The following is a 23,007-nucleotide window of genomic DNA, read 5'->3' as shown; positions in this document are numbered from 1 at the left end:
AGCTTATGCATCCAAGCTTGTGTTGTAACACTCCTGACACTATCAAAGTGCTCCAACGTCATCTTATTGGCAACTTGCAGTGACTCAGTTTGTCGAGGCCTCTGTCTCTCAGGTGCCAGACTTCCCCCCAGAATGCATTTGTTTTTGAGTTAGGAACCTATCAAAATTCAGATGATTTTTAATCACCTATGGTAAAGCATTCCACTCTGCAAAGTGTGCCACCACTTCATCATCAAAAGGAGTGACCTCAGACTCAACACTGATTGCATCCACCTTTGGTCTTAGAAATGTGAGCCTTTACGACCTATAATGAGTGAGAGTATGTAATTACCCAAATTATTTATCAAGTGAATAGTTTAGAAAGTAGGAGAAATCATTATCACTTTGAATAGGAAAAGAAAATGAAAGGCAGGAAGCAATAATTAGTGCGGATTGAAATCTCATAGGCTGTTTTTAGCTTTGCAGACATTACAAATTATTCTGTTCTTACCTTAATACTATCCTTTGTCCAATCAAAGGCTATGGATAATGTCTCTTTTTGATCATACTTTTGCAAAAACCTCCAGTAAAATGTTGATATAAATTTGATTAATTTTAGTTTAGTTAGATCTTAAGGAGCCTCCCCATATTATTTGAAGAATGTTACTACTGTACACACTATTTAATTTTGTGTTGTCTTGAAAGAGACAAATTAAAATGTTAACATGCTCATGAAAAATGGGTTGATCAAGATTAACTCAAAATTACTCAGTTGAATCTTGATAAAACACCGTAAATGTTTACCTTATTTCAAATGCGATTTCCTTCTCAGAGGAACTGTAACATACCAAATTACTAAACCGAATAAACAAATTATGAACTTCATATCTTGAACAATAAATTGAAAGAATGTAAAACAATTAGGAAAAGTAAATTACGTAACCATATTATCGAAGTAAACATCTTTTACACCTTACAATCCTTTTCATGTGAAAGTAACTGGAATACTCTTTCAAAACTGAAATAACTAACTGATATCTAGAACAGTTCAAAGGAACTGAATCATTCCATGAATTATATAATAATTACGATAAATGAACTTGCAAGATAAAATCCAAAAAAGAAAAGCATACTATATATAACCGAGGTATTTGAAGAAGTTGTTCAAGCCTTGGCTTTATGGTAAGAGGAGAAGCATTGACATAGGAATAACCTCCCAACCATGGACCTTATAAATCCCCACACAATCTTTTAACAAGAAAGGCCCTCCCTACCTTGGGGTTAGGCTTGGGGCACCATTGTCTAACCATCTGAGTATACTGGTGTTTAGAATGGCCGCTTAGTAATAGGTGGACATTCTTGATTAACGGGCGCCACGAACATCTTGTGATCAACAATAGGCAAGCATGCCTCTAAACGACCTTGGCCAAATATTTGGATGGGTTTCTAATACCCGATCACCACTGGTCGACTTGACAATAGGGTACATATTGGACAAACATGAGCTTACTTGGATTTTCTGTTGGAAATTATTATAAAACTTATCATGTTTACATATATTGATGTTCTGATTTCTATTTCTTTCCCATGCATGAATTTCTTCCTCTTCACTCCCTTTGATTGGCTACTCTAGCCAGGGTGAGTCTTTGGAGAAAATAATTCTCATTCATATATAGATCATCTTGGTTAATCATGGATTTCAATCCATGGGCAGTACACCGCGGGTAACATACTTGTATAATGATATAATTCAATTCTTACAATAACTGAACTTTAGAGCAAAGCTCACAACAAAGTGAAAGGCAAATATTGCAGATGTAAGATAGAGAAAGAACATATTCCACAATGAAAATTACACATCTTATACATTGGCCTTCTTTTAGAATTAACAATCTCAAAGATTTCGAAACAGAAAGGCCATAGAGCATCGACATAGAACATAAACTGGTGAATAGACATTAACATGAAATCTAATGCATTGATATAGAGCATAATATCGGGTGCGTAGACATTGAACATAACTTGATCGATATTCTCTTGATGGATTAGTCAATGCTCCAACTGCACGCCTTGGAGCCGACTCTTGTTGTCAACTGAATGAGATAAAAGATAAAGAAAAACCAACCTCTGAAACAAGAAGTATTTTGTTCAAAGGGACAGGTAGGAATGATCGTCCGAAATTAGACATGCAATGTTGTATATCATCTCTTTGGCTCAAGCGAGCCGCGACCTTCCTTGTCCGCTCGCTCAAGGTGATAGTTTCCAAGACCATCAGTTCCAAGGTCACCAAATGTAAAAGAAAAGGTGGCGCCAAGTGTACATGCTCGCCTCTCATGGAGAGGTACAAGTTTTGATTTATTAAATACCTCCATTGGAGACATTTATATATATATATTTTAAATGATTCCATCATGCTATTATTGTATCTAAGGTCGCACTCATTAAAATACATATAACTATATACATGCGTAGTTCAGAGAAGTATGGTTTATTTCTAACATCATATCCTCTTGATACTTGCACATGTATATATATACATATATGAATAAGTATGAACTATAGATATTACCTTAATATCATGGTGGCATCATACATTTATATATGTGTGTGTATATATATAGGTGATGATAAAAGAAATAGAGATGACATCATGAAACAACAAAGGTAATGGTTCTAAACATGAATTTTTGATAATGATAGTGATATATTTTTATATATATTTGTCCAAGTAGCTCATGACTATCTAGTGGTGTACTCTATTGTGAAGTCGCTAAATCCTTATCAAGGTAGTTAGAGGTCATACCTGGCGATCAAACAAATGGACTAGAATAGTGCCCCATTCCTCGAATCTCATTTAGCAATGCTTTCTTCCCTTCGTTTGCTCCTGCAACCACTTGTGCAACATTTCCACAATAATAACAAGTTCTTCCATTTAAATCGATATTAGAATATATTATAGATAATTGTAACAATGGTTAACTATCATTATAAATTAATAAGTAAATATAATAAAGCAATGACTAACTACCATTTTCAATAAACAAGTAAACATAATAACTGTTAACCGACTCCATTATAACAACCATTTCCACATGAAATAAATGGTTAACTATAACTTCCCTTTTCACATGATCAAGAAAATGATAGTTTTAACCATAGTTTTAAAAACGTCAAAAAAACATAGAACTCGCAAAACATTGGAGGCACGAAATATATCGGTGTAAAACTCGACACCAAGTTAAAGTAAAATAACATGGCGCTAAATACATGGAAATAACGCGTTACAATGAAAATTTCACCCAAAAAATCGTTGGAAAGTCCAACGTGAATTGGATCGATGCATTTTAGGGTTTTTTTAGCTGCCTCTTCTATTGCCAACCCAAGGATATATTTTGTTTTGCTTTTTCAGTGACTCTTGTAGTAATTGAAGGGTATTTTTGTAGCAGAGTTGAAGAAGACGGAGAAACTATAAATTGTTTGCTTGGTAATTTTCCTCCCCCGTTGCCCAACGATTTGCATTTTGCGATTTGCCCAACAATATGCATTTCGTGATTTGCCCAATGAAAGACATTGTCAACATTGCAGATTGGATATGCTGAGTTAGGGGCATTGACAACATCTGGAGTAAAAGACATTGCTGACACTACAGACTGGATAGAATCGACATTGAAGAAGTAGGTGTAGGTAAATTTACATTGTAAATGTTAATAATAACTATATATACAGTATTTTTGTTTTTTTCCAAATGTTGATAAATCATAATATAATTTATAAAATTTAATTTTTTTGGGTAAAAATATATTATTATTAATTTTAAATGCTAAATATTAAATATTAAAAACAAAAGTTTAAAATTGTGAACTGCTAAGTTTTAAAAATTTAAAGAGATGCAAGATAAAATCTAAAATCTAAATTTAAATAATGATATTTATAAATATGTGAAAAAAAGTAAAATCATAAATTTGTCATTTATTAAAATTTATATATTGATATAGAATTATTAATAGTTTAATATCTATTATATATTATTATTTTCATTTTTAAGAACTATAAAATTATAAATATAAAATATATAACACCATTTGCTATTTTAATGTGTTTTAATTTTTAGTTATTAAAATTTAAGAGATTTATAAAATATTAAAATTATATAAAAAATGCTTAAAGTTAATATAGTTAATATATTCAATAGATCTATGATTTATTCCTATTAAATATACCTCATTCCAATTTCTTTTGTTAACCTTTGCATTTTAGGAACTGCACTTGTGCTTTCTAGTTTCATTATTTAAATGTGATTTGCGCTCTCTAGATTCATACTATTTTATAAATTGTTACAAATTATGTTTGATCTCAAACTTATCTTATATTTGATTTTTCATTCTTATACTTGTACAATGGACTTGTGTCATTGAAACAAGATGACTTGTGGTGGCAGACCGAAGGACCCTTTATGGAAACATGGTATCCCAGGAGCAAAGAAAGGAGATGTCCATTGTATCCATTGCTTTAAATGCGTGACTTCAGGCATAAGCCGATTGAAATATCATCTTGCACAGATTCCATGCAATGATATTACATCGTGTGATAAGTGTCCAGAAGAGGCTATGAGAGAGGCTTTGACAAGCCTTCAAAAATATGCACAAAGTAAGGCCACAAAAAAGAGGACATTCGAGGCCATGGCAGCCCCAATGGGGACTTTTAGTTCTATAGGATCACAAACAGGTGGAGAAAGTTCTTCTATTGAGCCTTCGATAAAAGATCTGGATGTGTGAGTGGGTCCTTAGTAGACTTTTCGGTTCCACGTAACACTCGTGGTGCTCAACCTAACTTACTAGGTACTGCATGGAACAAAGAGATGCATGAGAAGACAAAGGTTGCAATTACGAGATTTTGGATCTGCAATGATAGTCCCTTCAATGCTTTATGTAGTCCTTTTTGGAATTAAGTGGTAACTTCCATTTCTTTGTCTAGTAAGGGGTTCAAGCCCCCAACTCCCTATGAGGTGAGTGGGCTGTTGTTAGATGGCGAGGTAAGAAACATTCATCAGCTTTTGGAAGAGCAAAGAAAAGTTTGGGAACAGAAAGGTTGTACTATTATATCTGATGGGTGGACAGATGGAAGGAATAGGACACTCATCAGCTTTATAGTTGCGTTAGGCGGGCAGTTGGTATTTTTAAAATCAGTTGATGCCTCTGATCAAGTAAAAAATGCAAAAAATTTGTGTAACATGTTGGATGAGGTGGTAATAGATGTGGGAGTGGCTAATGTCATCCAGATTGTGACCGATAATGCGGCTGCGTATGTGGCAGCCGGTAGACTTCTGATGGAGAGACATCCCATATTGTTTTGGAGCGCTTGTGGTGCCCATTTTTCTGGACTTGCTTCTTGAGGATCTAGGGAAACTGAGTTGGGTGGAGAAGGTGGTTGAAGATGGAAGGAATATTGCGAAGTACATCTACAATCATACATGGGTTTTGAGTCTTATGAGAGAGCACACTAGTGGTAAGGATCTTGTATGAGAAGGGGTCACACGCTTTGCTACTAATTTTCTAAACTTGCAAAGTATATCTCAGACATTGTTAGACCTCAGGCGCATGTTTCTTGATAAGAAATGGTTGGAGAGTCCTTATGCAGGAAACTTGAAGTAGAAAAGATTGTGAGGATTGTGTTTGATGTTAGCTTTGAAAAGCTAATGGAGGAGAACCTCAAAGTAAGTGTTGAAATCTTCATTGATGATTTAGTATTTAATTTTGAAATATTTTCATTGGCTGATTTGGTATGTTATATTATGTCCAGGTGTTAGAACCATTGGTGAAGGTTCTACGAATTGTGGATGGGGATAAGAACCCCATGGGGTTTCTATATGAGGCCATGGATAGGACAAAAGAGGCCATTCAACACTTGTATAGGTCAAATGAGACCAAATATAGACCCATATGGAACATCATTGATCGTAGGTGGAACCGACAACTCCACCAACACATTCATGCAACTGCCTACTTCTTGAACCCCAAGTACTATTTCTCCAACACTTTTAAAGTAGATGCAGAGGTTCAAATTGGCTTGGATACATGTATTCGAAGATTGGTTGTTGATATGGACCTCCGAGACCTCATACTTGACGAGTTGTAGAGCTACAAGAGGGAAGAGGGGCCATTGTTTTCTTCACCTGATTGCAAACGTAGGAGAGACACCTTGTAGTCAGGTAAAAAAACACATGTGTTTAGTTTTATCATACCATTTATTTTGCTCGTGAAGTTTATTGGAAGTTATACCACATCATAAATGGTTTTTTAATCCTTGTAGATCTGTGGTGGGAAGATTATGGTGCCACAACGCCTAATCTTCAACAGCTTGCCATCCGAATTTTATCATAGCCTTGTAGTGCTTCTGGTCGTGAGAGAAATTGGAGTACTTTTCAAAACATATACACAAAGAAATGTAATAGGTTGACTTAAAAACGCCTAAATGACTTGGTTTATGTGAAGTACAACCTTTTCTTACACGAGAAGAAGGTCAAAGGACAAGCTTCATATGAAGCACTAGACTTGGATGACATTGATCCATATTTAGCAGATTGGATTACTACTCTTGATGTTGAGGATGCAGATGCGGATGTGGGTGAGCCTTTATTGATAGATGAGCAACTAGCTGAGTTTGAGATAGAGGTAGATGTCTGGGATGTGGATGTGGCAACATGTGAGAAGGAACATGAGTTTGGTCATCCATTTGAAGCTTTTGTGGAGCATGAGGCACCTACTTTGGCACCTGTTGAGGATGTTGCCACAACAACTACTTCAACACCACTCACCCAACAACAACGAACTCTTTTGAGTTTTACTCATAGATGCAATTTATGATTGCTACTTTTAGTTTTCATTGATATTGAAACTTGAACTTAATATGTATTCAGGAATTAGAAGTAGTAGTTTCATGGAGTTTGACTCCTGTATCAATATGTATTGAACTTATTTATATTTTGATATACATGTTTTTTGGTTTATGATTCTAGTACTATGTTAATCTACCAAGTTTTAGATGCTATGAATTACTGTTTAACTCAAAACTTTGCTTGGTATATGGTAGATATCTCAAATCATTATATGATCTACAAATTTGGTGTGTATGTATGCATTTTAAAGAATTTTTAAAGAAATTGTATATTTTCAAATGTTCAATAAAAGAGCCGATTTATTGCCGAATTTTTCACCTAGTTGTTGCCGATTTTGATATTTTCAAAAAATTTGGGTCGGTCGAGATATTGCGGATACTGGATTTTAAACTATGGTTTTAACTAATCATCTCAATGGATATAACTTATTTTAATTAGGTCAAAATTTTGGGATGTAATAGGAACAATTGGATATTAGCTTTCAATTTTGTGAGCTTTTCTTTTCACTATTGTTAGTAAATTCTATATTGTAGCCGACGGGTAGAATTGTATTTGAACAGGCGCGTGACGGTTGAGTCACCCCTTCGGGAAAGTATATATACATCGTCTGGAAGGGACTTTGGATCATCATTGTAATGAGCATAATCAAATTGTAAGCATTGAAGTGCATATTGCGTATATGAATAAAGTATCTATTCTGTGTTATATCTCACTATACTAGATGCGTTAAGTATCTTTTTACCCTGTACGGTAAACATTTGGTGCCGTTGCCAGTCGAACCTAGAACGAAGGAAGTGTGATGAAGATTAATGCCTAATTTGCTTAATAAAGATAGGAACAAGATAAAAGATAAGGATGAAATACGCACAACACAAGAAGTTTTAAATTTTAGCATAACAGGCAAAGCCCAGATAGAAGCTTCAGCGGATTGCCGATGGACACCGAGGAGGTGAAGGGGCATAGACGAAGGGAGTGCATTCACCTAGTAGATTGAGGAGTGCCGAGGAATTGCTAGAAGAGACTCAACAGTGATTAAATTTGGTGGAAGAGACAAGGGAGGAGTTCCTTAACTTGTATATGCTGAGGGTAGAGAATCTGAATGGAAGGGAAGTAACTCGCACAGCTTGAAGTGTCGAAGGAGCACGAGCGTGGAGTGAACCCTTCGTTCTCGATACACTCGACGAACAGATTGAGGCAGAGAATCGAACTTCACTTGAGGAAGATCTTTTCTCACCAGGTAACGTGGTTGTTGGAAGCAGGGCGGGTGTCCGAAGCAGCGCAGTTGTGCAGAATAGCGCGGGTGCTCCGAACAACGCGGGTGCTCAGAACAGCGTGGGTGCTTAGAACAACGCGGGTCCATAGAACAACGCGGGTGCTCAAAACAATGCGGGTACATGCAACCTCAGGAGGTTATCGCAACAATAACTAACACGGAAGGGGTGGTAATAATAATAACAATAATAACAATGGGGGCCGAAGTCGGATACAGTACAACGCAAGAGGACGACCAATGATACAATGTCGTGTGTGCAACCTCTGGGGGCATTTCGCCAGAGATTGTACCACAAAGGAGACGCCGTAGCTATTATGCTAATGGTGTGGTCCAGGAGACCACGAAGATTCAAAATGCCCGAAGTAGGGGGTAAATTTGTTAAGCATCGAAGCATGTGATGAGAAGGTACTAGCCATTACACGGAGCAAGCTAAGAAGGCAAAATACCTTGATGCAGAAGAAGAAAAGGAGAGGTTGCAACAAGCACAAGCAGAGCTGGAAAGACAGATGAAAATAGGAAAGTCGCAAGTAAAAGACACTGCCGATACCTTGAAAAGGAACTTAGTTGAACAAAACATGATAAGGCAGGTAATGCAAACGAAAGTCCCTATTAAATTAAATGACCTCACAATGCCCTAGTTACAGACGACCATTCTGAATATGACACCGCTTCAGAAAGCGACGGAGGAAACAGGAAGGGATGGTAGTGGAACGACGATAGCATACCCAATGGTACTGGCACTCACAATAGAAAGGCATCTGACGGTAGTCGAGATGGGTATTCTAGGAACTGTACTTATAGACACAATTGTGGATGGAGGGTCAGGCATGAATGTGTTACCAGAAGATATATGGAAAATGTTATCAAATCGTTGGGAACCTTGACGACATAGCTGGTAATGCAACCATTTTATTAGATTTTGTGGTCATTCCATTGAAAAGAAAAGGGTATGGCACTATCCTTGGACGGGGTTGGTTGGTACAAGAAAAAGTGAAACATAATTGGAAATGAAATACCCTATCCATGGAATGCAGAGGCAAAAGATTCATAATTGACTTGCACACTCAGATGGTAGGTGACAAGGCAGCATTGTTAGATTTCGAAGGTGAAGGTGAAGGTAACGATGAAGGAAAGAAGAGAATGGAATTGGACAAAGGAGTATTGAGATTAGGAGGGTCAAATGATGACAAACTAGACTCGGTGAATGGCCTATTCCACTGGTAGATGCAGGATTACGAGCTCTTTCCAAGCTGTAATATGTTAAGGGTCGACGGAGGTGAGAAAGGAGAGGAAAATGAATGTTCGAAGGAATACAGAGAAGCAGAAGAAGGAAAGGCGGTTATAGCTGAAGTTGAAGGGAAGAACATATCATACAAACCTAGCAAAAGGAAAGATTCCACTGTACGGTACACGGTGAACGGACCACGCGGAAAGAAAAGGTTACACTGCACCACGGATATAGTAGAAAGGTGTCGATAGTAAGGAAAACACATCGTATGGTTTGCACAGGAAACAAAGAGGAAGGGCTTAATAAAAATTGTAGTTGTATGGAGTGAAGGTTCTAGAATCAAGAATATAGTTATTGACGGCAAAGAGTGGTAGTCGATGGAATTCATGGTATCGAGTTTAAGGATTGCGATCAAGAACAAGCTTGGAGATATGGAAAGTTTGAGGAAGGGATGGTATAATTTAAATAAACTTGATGAGCGACGATTGTAGGCACAATGGGCCACAAAGGTTACACAAAACAGGCATAAGGCATGGCACGACAAGCACTTGAAGTTGAACAGATTTCAATCAGGACAACTAGTGCTGAAGTATAATGTGTGCAACGAGATCAGACCAGGCAAATTTAAAATAAAGTGGGTCGAGCCATGTAAAATCTACGAAGTGGGCGATAATAGAGCAATAAAATTATGGACGCTCGATGGGAAGGAAGTAGAAAATGTAGTGAATGGGTCGAAGCTGAAAGTCTTCATGAAAGAAATAACGCACCTTCGTGGACGAGCAACTGAGAGATAGCCTAAAAATAATAAATATTGGTGTATACATGTAAAATAAAGTGTAAAATAGAATATTAAATTTTTTAGAAGTAAGCTGAAGAAAAGAGATAAATATTAATATGCTTAATGAGGAAATATGAACTTAGAGGGTACGGTCTTGAGAACATTTAAAGCACAGAAGGCATATAAGCTCACCATACGGACAATTAAGATTGTGAAGAGGTATTGTAGGGCCAGCTGAGAACGTGTACAGGAGAATAGCATTGTATGACACTTGGAGCACAGTGGACCATGAGAGAAGACACAGTGAAGTACATTGCAAAAGATACTGAGATATTGTACGACCCTCTGTACAGCAAGAAGACAAGCAAAAGGAGAAACTACCATACGGTCTACGGAGGAGCAACCATAAGAAAAGCAAGGTGCTCCGTATGGATAACACAACTCATTGCAAGCCTAGGAAGAATGTCATATGGCCATATGGAAGCACTAGAAGGAGCATTGATTACGTTTAGTGCAAAGAGTAAAGCACCATACGGTCACATAGCAGAAGAACCCGTACGGACGTTGGGTACCTTGATTGTATGCCAAGAAGAAACCCATACGGATGTTGGAGAACCTTGACCGTATGACCATGAGGAACCTGTACAGATAGAGGAGAGGCACCATATATAGATTAATACCGTACGACATTCTGAATGCTAGATACCGTACGAACAACAAAGGAGATCGTATGAACAACAAAAAGAGCTTAAACCATATGGCAAAAGGAAGTGCAGTTGCCAATAGAAAGAGCCAATACCGTACGACCAACACGTACGTCAGTGATAATAGGTGAAGTCCGTACAGCCAGTGGTAACAACTGAAGTCCGTATGACCTTCATAAAGAGGAAACTAGAAATCGTACGACTTCCTAAAACAATGTACGGCCTGGAGGCATAGAGGTAACAGTAAGATGTGAAAGTACTTTCATATGGACAAGTACAGTTGGTGAAAGGACAAGCTATATCAGCTGGATAGGAGCTGTAGGAAGTAAGGACTGTACTTGACAGGGGAACAGGAGCCATACAGACGCCAAGGCAGGAGAGGGATTTCAAAACAATATTGTATGGAGTTAAGTTGTGATATAATGAAAGGGATTAGAGAAGCCGCATTGACAGAGGTATAGTAATAAAGTTACCCTTTGGACGCTGTACCAAAGCATTCAAGAGGAAGAAGCAGCCGTACTCTTCAAGAAGCAGAAGTTGTAAAAAAAAAAAACAAAAAACGACGACAAATCAAAACAGTCCATAATGAATAACGTATGATAACGGAAGGAAGGGAAAGACATAAACAGGTAGTAAAACATAAGCGTTTGGTAGGAAGAGTATGGGATCGGAAGAAAATCACAAAAATTGTGTTCCATGTACTCCTGTGTGAGTTTGAGAGTGCTAATCTGGTCTAGGCAGCGTTGCCCTCTAGACCCCTAGTCAGTTCAGTTATCAGTCATGGGATGTGTGACTAGTTGATGAGACTTGGAGCTGTTGCAAGCATGGAGTGTTTGTGTGCCAGAGGTGGATAGAGCACTCGAGCAAGCCTTTTGAGAGGGGGGCTACGCTTTGAGGCACTTAGAGTACGTGCTAGACATGAGGCTGTCTTGGTGGATGCATAGAGAGCTCGGGAGGAGCTGATCATCCAGTTGGAGGCAGTAGAGCGGCACTTGGCTCAGTGTACCCAGGAGTTGGAAGCAGAGAAGGCGGCACGGGTGGCTATCAAGGTCAGCTTGGTTAATGAGACAATATTGTGTTAGCAGAGGCTACAGATGCAACATGTTTTGGAGACTAGTTTGGTGCGGGCACAGGATGAATGTGAAAGTGGTGTGACGGAAAAAGATCTATCCCGTTAAAGTTAGTCACAATTAGTGTATTCTATTTTGTTAATCTGTCTCGGATATTTTGTAATTGTCGTCCGGAGGCAACTTTACTTTTTGGGGGGGGGGATGATGTTGTGGGTAAATTCTATATTGTAGTCGATGGGTAGAATTGTATCCGAACGGGCGCGTGATGGTTGAGTCACCCCTTTGGAAAAGTATATGTACACCATCCAGAAGGGACTTTGGATCATCATTGTAATGAGCATAATCAGATTGTAAGCATTGAAGTGCACATTGCATATATGAATAAAGTATCTGTTCTGTGTTATATCTCACTATACTACATGTGTTAAGTATCCTTTTACCTTGCACGGTAAACATTCACCTTATAGTTATGGGTGGGATTGGATCTCTTGCCCTAGCAATTTTCTTTAATTAAATTTACCTTTCGTTGCTGTGATGAATGATTTTTTTAGCTTCCTTCATGATCATTGTAAAGGTATAGAACAATATAACAAAGATGATGTGTGTGCACAAGGCCAAAAACAACAAGACAGTTTTTAAAGACAACACGTTTATTGAGCTGAAATTAGACACAATATGAACATTGTGTATGCACACAGCTCATACATATAGTGAACTAAAAGTAAAAGTACCCCCAAAAGTGGCTTTATTTTTTCATATCTCGAAGCAAGCTCTTATACATCATGCATCATGCGTAGAAAGTGCAGAGCTAGCAGTGTTCACGTGCAGTCTCAAAATGCTCACAAATGATTTAGTTCACAAAACCTCACAAGTTGATTGAATTGATATTATACCATTTTTATATCATTGAAACTTTAACGCAAACATTCAAAATAAAATAAATGAAATAAAAATTAAGTACAACAGTGTTGAGTTGATGTGCTGCGCACATATTAACTTTGCCAGTTCATCATGAATTTGAAGAATTCTATTTTCTGGAAGTAGAAGGTAGCATGAGAATTTCATATTGTTATGATTTTTATCAGCATATAATTTACTGTTGCTGCAACATTAGAATTTCCTACACTGTATCACTATGATCATCATTTAGCTTGTGCACGGGAAAATTGTTTCTCTTAATTAATTTCTTTATTATTGAATATACCAACAGCCAGTCCTGTATATTCTTCTAGTTATGCTGAAAGACTCATCAGGCAATCTGATAGACTGTGAAGCTTGCCAAGTTGGCATCCGGCAGATTTCTTTTAGACCAAAAGAATTGCTTCTCAATGGGAAGCCGATTCTCATATGTGGAGTCAACAGACATGAACATCATCCACGAGTGGGGAAAACCAACATTGAATCTTGCATGATTAAGGTAAGTTAAAGTTTATATTTTGAATTAAAAACTTTTGTCAATGCACATTACAGACGTGGGTTGAACAAATTTCTTGAGTGCACACTTTAATAATTTTACTACTACAATTTATTCAGTTCATTGATTTAGGTTTCCTCATTCTGATCCTTCCTGTATTTCTTTCTATCTAAAACTTGGAAGAAATGATCACCTGTCAATTATTTTGTTTCAGGACTTGGTTCTGATGAAGCAACATAACATTAATGCTGTAAGAAATAGTCATTATCCACAGCATCCTCGTTGGTATGAGCTATGTGATCTGTTTGGAATCTACATGATTGATGAAGCAAATATAGAAACACATGGCTTTTATTCTTCATTCCCACTCAGCCAAAAGACACATCCTACCTCACAGCCAATCTGGGCATATTCCATGTTGGACCGTGTAATAAGCATGATGGAAAGAGATAAAAACCATTCATGCATTATATCATGGTCACTAGGAAATGAATCGGGATATGGTCCAAATCATTCAGCTTCAGCAGGTAATGATCAACAGATGGTTTCTGCAGTTGTTTGTCAAAACATCCAATTATGTAGTGTAGTTTGATAATTAGGTGAATGTTGCAGTTACAAAGTTGAGTAGATTAGTTGTGTTATTAATTTTGTTACCCAATTAAATCAGGTTGGCTGCGTGAAAGAGACCCCACAAGGGCACTACATTATGAGGGTGGTGGAGCTAGAACAACGGTAACAGATATTGTATGCCCTATGTACATGCGTGTCTGGGACATTGTGAAGATTGCCAAGGATCCTACTGAGGAAAGACCACTTATTCTTTGCGAGTATGGTTTGCAATTTCCTCAAGGGTTTAAAAGAACTTAAGGAAAATATGTTGTTTAATTTGTTTCCCATTAAATGCTGAATTTGTAGCTTTTATTGCAAGACTGTTTGCGAACCTGGTATCATAATACGGTATTTGCATGTAGGTATTCACATTCAATGGGAAACAGTAATGGGAACATTCATAAATATTGGGAAGCAATTAATAGCACACCAGGTCTTCAGGGAGGTTTTATATGGGACTGGGTTGATCAGGTAATTTTTCTTTTTCAAGTTTCCAGTCCAATGTCATCGATAATTGTGATTTAATTAAAGAATAATACAATAGATTTGTATCTTAATTGTTCATTCATAAATTCAAAATTTGGATATTCATAAAACTAACTCTTTCCTCTACAATTTTTTTTCTTGTTCGGTGGAGGGTTTTATGTCAAGCCCAGATTGTTTTTATTCTTGTTTAAAAAATTGAGTACATGTTTTGATGTCAACAGTTGCCCTTGACAGACAGCATTTGAATAGGCTTGAACACAGTCGCATATACAACAATTGTAAAATTTTCACCTATTGTGCCATAATTTCTGCAGCTGTACACCAAGCAACTCAAATTTGAGGAGGAAATGAAGGAATAATTATACAGGCTCAAAGCATGTATAAAGATTCTGAATTACTGGTGAAAGCGATAAAGCTTCATGGACATTTTTAGTTGTTTTTGGATTCTTTTCCTTCTGGGAAATCATTACCGAGCAATACATTTTTCTCAATTTAATCAGAAAACCCAATTAAGTCAGTTTTGGCTGGAAAACTACAGTCCAGTACCTGTTTGTAAGATTCAAGTAATTCACTGTTACTATAGAGCCACTCGTCCACAGATTCACTGCTAATTTAGACAAATAATCTTATTCAAAATTACTGGCAAGAATGTGAATCCTTCCCAGATTTTTTCTTACATATCCTAAATTCAGGCAGTAATCAATATGGCAAAAATGACAGGAAATATTACACATTTATTCAAATTAATGCTATCATGCCACCCAGAATCTGAAGTTTTAGCAGATATTTATTTAGAGTACATGTAAAACTGCTTTAAATATGTTTGACTTCAACATTGCAAGTAAAACTGTGAGTCCATTATTAGCTCGCTCAGGTAGCAGAATTCGCTTCAGCTGTGGCCCTGTGGGTTTGCTCCCCATTGGTTGCGAGGTCGATTTGAGGCCCAAACTTACTTGGTGTACATGCTTTGCCTCATTCCTTTCCCCAACTTGGCAGCTTGTAAGACCAAGGTAAGGAATAGTTTGGGTTCTGGGTAGAGTCACATAAACCCTAAACTTGATGATACGAGAGCAGGTATGGGATACCTCCTGAGTTAACAAAAGAACAATAAAAATGCAAGTCTACTATAGAGAGCAGGGATAAGATGTGCCATTGTTGATTGACGATGAGCTTACATGACACAAAATATGGAGGCTAAAAAATATTTCGATTGTCTTATATATATTGTATTTATAATTGTTAACAGAAAAATCTTGCCAACAAACAATTGGAAGAATTGAAGAATTTAAAACACATTCCAAGTGGCGAACATAATTTCTTTGTCTCAATTGAGCCACAAGGTTTCCAACAGGTTATTTAAAGTTTTCTAGAATATTGTTGGTGATGCCTACTACTAGTTGCCTAATTTCAATGCACAGGTCATCTATGTTTAAGCCAGAAAACCACAGACATTTTTGCCAGCCAGTCATTGTGAAAAACATACTATGCAAAACAATCAGGATATAGCTGAACTATCAACCAACTCAGTTCCAATGCAGATGCTTCTCCCAGCCATCCCTAGTCATTTGTCTTGCTCTGAGAAACACCCAGCCAAAATATTACGCTATGGAAACTGGGATTAAATATCTCAACAGCAATGCTATTAAATACCATTATAATGTCTCTGTAATTTATTAAATATAGTTATATAAGATATCATTCTGACTGCATAGATCTAAAAGGAATCAACTCTTGCGGGGCTATAGTAATTTAAATGTGAATACTCTCAATACAGTACCTACTTAATGCAGCTGAATCATCGTTAGAATATCTTAGTACTCGTGCATGTCTTCGTCCAATACACCCATTTCTTTAACTTTATGCAAATCTAATTGTCAATTTCCTGAAGAAATTGGAACTGTGCACAATAGAGAAGTGTTGAGGTTTGGGTACTGGTCCAATGTGATATCCCTTTTTCTCAAGATTAGATTTAGTAATAATATCATAATAGATAAAGATAAATTACAGATTTAAATAATAAAATATAATTATACATCCCTAAATTATAACTAAATGATAAAATCAAATCATAATATAAATAAATATAATATAATACATATCAATATATGTCATATATATATATAATAAGCCTCAAGTAAATCCAAGGTAGTTCTTCAAACCAAAGCATACAATATACTGTATATACTAATCTGATTACCATGCCTATTAATAAATAAATAATAATAAATACATGATTATTAATGTGATCAGTCTCTCTTAAGGATTAGGAAGAGATAAAGTGTCTCCCAAGGGTAGATGTACCAATAAAAGGATATTCATAAAGCCTTAGAAGGAGAAAGTTGTAATGAGATGGTGACATAGCTTGAGGACCATTCTAGAATAGCCATATGAGGCAACTGGAGCCCTAGGAGGTCCTCCCTAAACAGCATGGAAACTGATTACAAACTCTCCCTAAGGATTGGGATATTTTCATTAAAGCTCATTATAGAATGAGGCAATACTCAACTCAGGAGAAAGGGAAGTTGTTGTAGTTATATCAAGATAAGTCTTAACTTTTGAATTATTATCATTTTTTATTTTTTCCTTTCAAAATTAAACATTATAATAAAAATCTTCAAATTTAATAAATTTATATTCATTCATATATTATCATTCTAGCTTCAAGTAAAAATAAATGTTGCAGGACTAAATCAAGGGGGATCTCAAAAGGGGACATTACAATAGTGTTAAAGCATGATCTTGCCATCATGTAGGATAAAGGATAAGCAAGTAATCATTCTAACGAGTAAGAAGAAATCCAATAATAAAAGCTTCACACATGAAAGGGATAAAAAATTAGCATTGCTTGAGGACAAGCAATTTTAAGGAAGGGCGGACTGTGATTACCCTTTCTCTCAAGATTAGATTTAGTAATAATATCATAATAGATAAAGATAAATTACAAAATTAAATAATAAAATATAATTATACATCCTTATAGTAATAACTAAATGATAAAATCAAATCATAATATAAATATATATAATATAATACATATCAATATATGTCAAATAATATACATACATACATATATGTATGTATGTATAAAATAAGCCTCAAGTAAAACCAAGATAGTTCTTCAAACTGAAGCATACAATATACTGTATTTACTAATCTGATTGCCATGCCTACTAATAAATAAATACATTATTATTAATGTGATCACAGTCTCTCTTAAAGATTAGGAAGAGATAACGTCTCTCCCAAGGTTAGATATATCAAGAAAAGGATATTCATAAAGCCTTAGAAGGAGAAAGTCATAATGAGATGGTGACATAGCTTGAGGACTGTTCTAGAATAGCCATATGAGGCAACCAGAGACCTAGGAGGTCCTCTCTAAAGAGCATGGAACCTGATTACAAATTCTCCCTAAGGATTGGGATATTTTCATTAAAGCTCATTATAGAATGAGGCAATACTCAACTCAGGAGAAAGGTAAGATGTTGTTGTAGTTATATCAAGATAAGTCTTAACTTTTGAATTATTAATATTTTTTATTTTTTCCTTTCAAATTAAATATTATAATATATATCTTCAAATTTAATAAATTTATATTCATACATATATTATTGTTTTAACTTAAAGTTAAAATAAATGTTGCAGAACTAAATCAAGGGAGATCTCAAACAGGAACATTACATCCAATGACAGGAGTGGACTGCAGTGCCCAGGGTGGCAGGGCTGTCCATTGACTGCCCTTCGTCCCTCCAAGTTATACCTGCAATGCCAGTGACATTAAATGAAAATGTCTCTTAAGAGTCTTTTTTAAACATTAAAACATAAAAAGAAAAATTGAAATGTGTCCATACTAAGTGTTTGACAAAAAATCCTATTTCACAAAAATACTTGATCATTGTTTTGTCATTTTCGCACTTTGGAATACGGCTGGTTCTTTGAAAAGGAGAACTGCTGATATTTTTGAAAGGAAAACAATAGCAAAATTGAATGGATAGGAATCTAGCTTGCACAAAGAATATTAATTGATATAAGCTAAGTAGTTTAATGAATTTTTTCATATTTATTACAATTGTTTTCAAGTTTTTATGATTATTTTCACTTTGTTTTTGAAAAACACAATTTTGTGGATTTCTCAAAACGTGTTTGGGTGTTTTTTGAACATTTATTTCTTTGTTAGTTTATACATATTGCAAGATTATGTTTTCTTTTTAAATTCTTTTTGTAATTTTTTATAACAACAATTTGTTTAGAATGGATAACGTAATGCCACCGCCGGGGAACCCAAGAACTAAGAAAATGACACACAGGATTTCTTTTTTTTTGCCAAACAAGGAATGCAACTAACATTACAATACAATTGCTGCATTGCATATACCATGAACTTAACCATGACACATTTCATTGTACACAGCATGAGAATTAAACATTAATTTGATAACCAGGTTCTCTTAGGTTGTAATGCCCTCAAATTTTGATGTTTATTTCAATATTATTCAGTGGCATGTCATCTAGAGATCATTCAAGACACTTTGATTTACACTTACTATTTTTAATAAGCTAGTCGGATGTTTTGCTCATACTTACTATTTATAGTAAGGCACCAAGGTAATCAATTGACATCATATCTATACTTGGAAAGTGTATGGATTATTCCCATGAGTTGATATTGGAAATTGTTAGGGGTTTAATGGATTAAGTTAATTTATTAAAGTTAAAACAAGTTTAATAATATTAATATAAATGGCTCTATGATATGATGACATAGAGGGGTTAAAGTGTATTTAAGTTATTTTCATAAATTGACTTTATAAAATGACAATACAAAGTCATATTAATTAATAGAGCTCTCCAGCTTTCTCGAAAAGCCACTTCATAAGGAGGAATTAAAACTAAACACTGATTTACTTGACATTGAGCATGGAGGTTCTCTTGGAGTTTGAGCAGTTTTTACAAATGAACCATGACTTCCTTCAAGATCATGTTATGAGATTATTTCATTGAAACTATTTCTCTTGTTGCTGAGATACAATGATTGGATTCTTCTAAGGATGAAAACCCTTGGAGCCAAGAAGGTTTGGACGAAAACCCACTCCTTCAAAGATTGGTGGATTCATACGGAGTTCACACCTAGATTTAATGGTGGAGTTTTAAAATCAAATAAGTATTTTAAAGAAGATTTTACCTTCAATCCAAAATATGAATGTTGGTAGTCATTCCAACAAGGAGGCCCTCGAATATTAAAGGTATTGTTGCTGGGCGTGTTTTCAGAGCTACAATTCAATGACTATGCCCTTTGATTCTCCACAGCTAGGATAAGAGATGCTTTCACGTCTGGTCATGGCAGCAAACATCTAAATGACCTTCCTTCTAATGGAACTGCATACTGAGATATTCTCATGTGCAATATTGTTATTTTATGTTCATGGTGTCAGTGCATTCTTTGTAATGCATGGAATGTAATGTAAGGCATGCTGTAACTAATTTAAAGAAGCTGTAGTTTAATCTGGTAAAAATTATGCCCTTGATAACAATCGGATTTATATTTGCCGTCTTTGCAATTCTGAGCTCTCTAATTTTCTATATGCAAATCTGAAACTAATTGTAATCCCTATGAATGCATATTTTAATGTAATTTGGGAGTTTATTTACTGCTAATTTAACCTCTTCAGTTCTGTAACAGAAGAGCGTATAGATAACGTATAGAACAGTGAATTGTTCCTTGTTGATAGACAGTGAGCAAAGTATTTGGTTTAATGCCACTTTGGGAATCTGTGGCTATTTTTGAATGTTTGGATAAAGAAGCTCTTGTATTAATGTGTGTCCACTATTCATGTGTTTTGCATTGAAAAATTTCGAATCAGAATTCGGGAGTTGGTAAATATTTAGTTTGAAGTGATTATCAAGTGTTTGACAAAATGACAATGCAATGTTTGTGAGGTTTGTGATGCAAATATTGGATTAGAACATGGAAGGGCTTAAAAATTGGTATCTGAGCATTGAACTTGCCATCCTGTTTGATATAATTAGAGGGTTGTCAAAATGCTCGGTATGAGAAAAGTCATGAAGGATTGTGTCCAAGCAACATGTTTGATGAGTATGATACTCTTTGCGCACACATTATGAGAGATCTACCCTTCATTTATTACATGGACTTTCATCCAAGGCTACATCACAAGATTGTTCTGGCAAAGAAACAATATCGTAAGTTAGCTCATGATATACTTGCACAAGGAGGGTGCAAAAATATATTTGCTGAGTTTTCAGCTGTCACTATTCAGCCCATAGGTGAATACAAATTCAAACCATCTATTGAAGAAAGCGGGTGATTGTGTATGCAGTACTAAACCAGTGTTTGGGGGAGAGACTAAAGAGGATGCACTGACTAAAGAGGAACTGAACTCATTGAGTTCACAGGTTATGGGTATTTGGGAAAAAAAAGAAGAAAAATCGACTACTGTGACTTGCAGTCTACACATGATTATGGTAGAGATGTTAGTAATTGCTCGAGTTTATTGATAGGAAGCTTGGAGGTAGAGCTATCTTAGGAGGCTGTTCACACTAGTTAGTTCATTTGATGGGCATATTGAAAGGCCATATGAGTAATTGATGGGCATTTGAGTAGTTAGGTATCAGTTTCACGGTAGTGAAAACTTCACCATTCGAATTTTATAGTTTAAAACATTATTTTTCTAGTATTTTCATGCAAGGCATAAAGGGAGTCTAGGACTCCTTTTTGGATAAGGTACCTTCGAAAAGTTCCTTTGTTTCCTTTTTAGTGGTAACTTATGGATGGGGACATTTGCCGGACCTTTTGTATTTGGTTCTCATACTCATTTCCATCTAGGATGTTTTAACATGACACCACCCAAAGGAATGGCTCCTTGAGCTACATTCATTACATTTCTTAACAAGAGATCTGATAATTAAATATTTCAGAGGGCCAAATATGAATAGAAGATGAGTAATTTAAACTATGTTGTTATCTGATGGTGTCTTTTTCCTTTATGAACTTTTCAGATTAATTGTTTTAACGAACTTAGTTAGATGCCTTGTCCTATGAAACATACTCAAGTATTTGTCTTATGTATGCAGATTATGTCATTAATTGTTTTTCTTATGATACTTGTTATTTCATTTTTTAGCACATGTCCAATCAGAAATGGTTTTGTATAACCTTCTACTAGTTGATTATGAGTGGTGGCCTCTAAAACTATAGAGTCTGTTTCTATTGCTTGTGCATGAGCGGCAACCTCTGAAACTATAAGGGGTTCACCTATTTTAGAATAAATTATGATCATGTTATTGAGTAGCGTAGCTCTCACTTTGGAGACTAATGTTGGACTACTCTTGTTACTTCATTTTCATAATTCAAAAATTGTGCTTGTTCTCTATCTTATGAGCACATATTATTTATGCATTATGGTCACAAGCATTACTAATTGCATGACTTAGTAGATCTGTACTTCAGAAAATTCCTTAGTTACCTTGGTTCATCACTTTGCCCTGTGGACCAGGATAGGGTTCAAACTGGTACCTTGTTCGGGTACAGTTCGACCACTGGTTCAGATAGGGTTCAAAATTTTGTGCCCAAGTTTGAATTGATCCGATAAATGATCGAAGCTAGACAAACTTGCCATACATAGATCGAGTCACCTGCGTATCTAGTAGAATTGGGCTTTGAAGATGTCGAAAAGATACTTGGAAAACTTGCCAAGGTCTGAAAAATAAATTTGTGGAAAACTCAGCCAATTTTCAGCAAAAACTTGGCAACTAAAAAAATTGCTTAAATTTAATTAGAAATACATTTTTTTCAAAATTCAATGAGAAGATGCATTGAATGAGTTAATAAATGAGAACACAAAACAAACAAGCTTAGTCTAGATATTTTTTAAACACAAAGTGGGCACAAAATCTCATTCTCTTGAGCAAAACTCATGGCTGGAAGCAAAATAATAAATAATTTATGTAAAACTAAAAGTAAATACATCATTCCAATTACATCTTCCTCTTCTCAGTTTTAATAAAAACTAAGGGAGAGGTAAAACTAGAGGGTCTAATCTTAGAAGTCTGCGTTGGCCATGATTGCCTTCTTGCTTGATATGTCTAACTTAGTTTGTGGTTTGTCCTCAATCCTAGATATAGCTTTGCCTCTAGCTTCAGTTAGCACTAGCAATGACTACTCATTCAACTCAATGTCATCCAACATGAAACCAAATCCATGCCTTCCTCCATAACCTGCCTCTTCAAATCATTGATGTCATCCTCTTCAAAAACTTCGCTCCAAACCTGCTGCAAATGGCCTTCAAACCTGTCTGAAGTCTGCTTCAAATTGATCGAAATCAATTTCCAAGTGTTTGGAAGACTTTTATCCTCTCAGCAAAATACAAGTGAAGAAATGAGAAATAAAACTGATTTCGGCTGTTTTTTGCCTTTAACTGCTTTTATAAAACTACGACTGAGTTTTTAAAAAAAATTCAGCAAGTACTCAACAAGTTCTTGCAACAAATTCTGCAAGTATTTGACACTAGTAAAAGTCATAAAAATTCGCCAAGCTAGAAAACTCGACCAGTTTTT

The 23,007-nt window shown here is 35.8% G+C and overlaps 1 protein-coding gene across 2 annotated transcripts in view; it reads left to right on the top strand.

The window, feature by feature from the left end:
• LOC149535315 (glycoside hydrolase family 2 protein) overlaps window positions 1-23,007 on the top strand; it is a 294,481-nt gene that overhangs the window by 180,080 nt on the left and 91,394 nt on the right. For both annotated transcript variants that reach the window (XM_089806686.1, XM_089806687.1), the window contains 4 exons: window positions 13,138-13,344; window positions 13,556-13,868; window positions 14,009-14,168; window positions 14,313-14,421. In XM_089806686.1, the coding sequence (XP_089662812.1) occupies window positions 13,138-13,344; window positions 13,556-13,868; window positions 14,009-14,168; window positions 14,313-14,421 (789 nt within the window). The remainder of the gene's footprint in view (window positions 1-13,137; window positions 13,345-13,555; window positions 13,869-14,008; window positions 14,169-14,312; window positions 14,422-23,007) is intronic.

Source organism: Cupressus sempervirens, chromosome 10 (genome assembly GCF_028749045.1).
Source record: "Cupressus sempervirens isolate cs-2001-9-10 chromosome 10, ASM2874904v1, whole genome shotgun sequence".
Taxonomy (NCBI): Eukaryota; Viridiplantae; Streptophyta; class Pinopsida; order Cupressales; family Cupressaceae; genus Cupressus; species Cupressus sempervirens.
The sequence above is the reverse complement of the archived record's forward strand: the minus strand, read 5'-3'. Positions and strand labels throughout refer to the sequence as shown.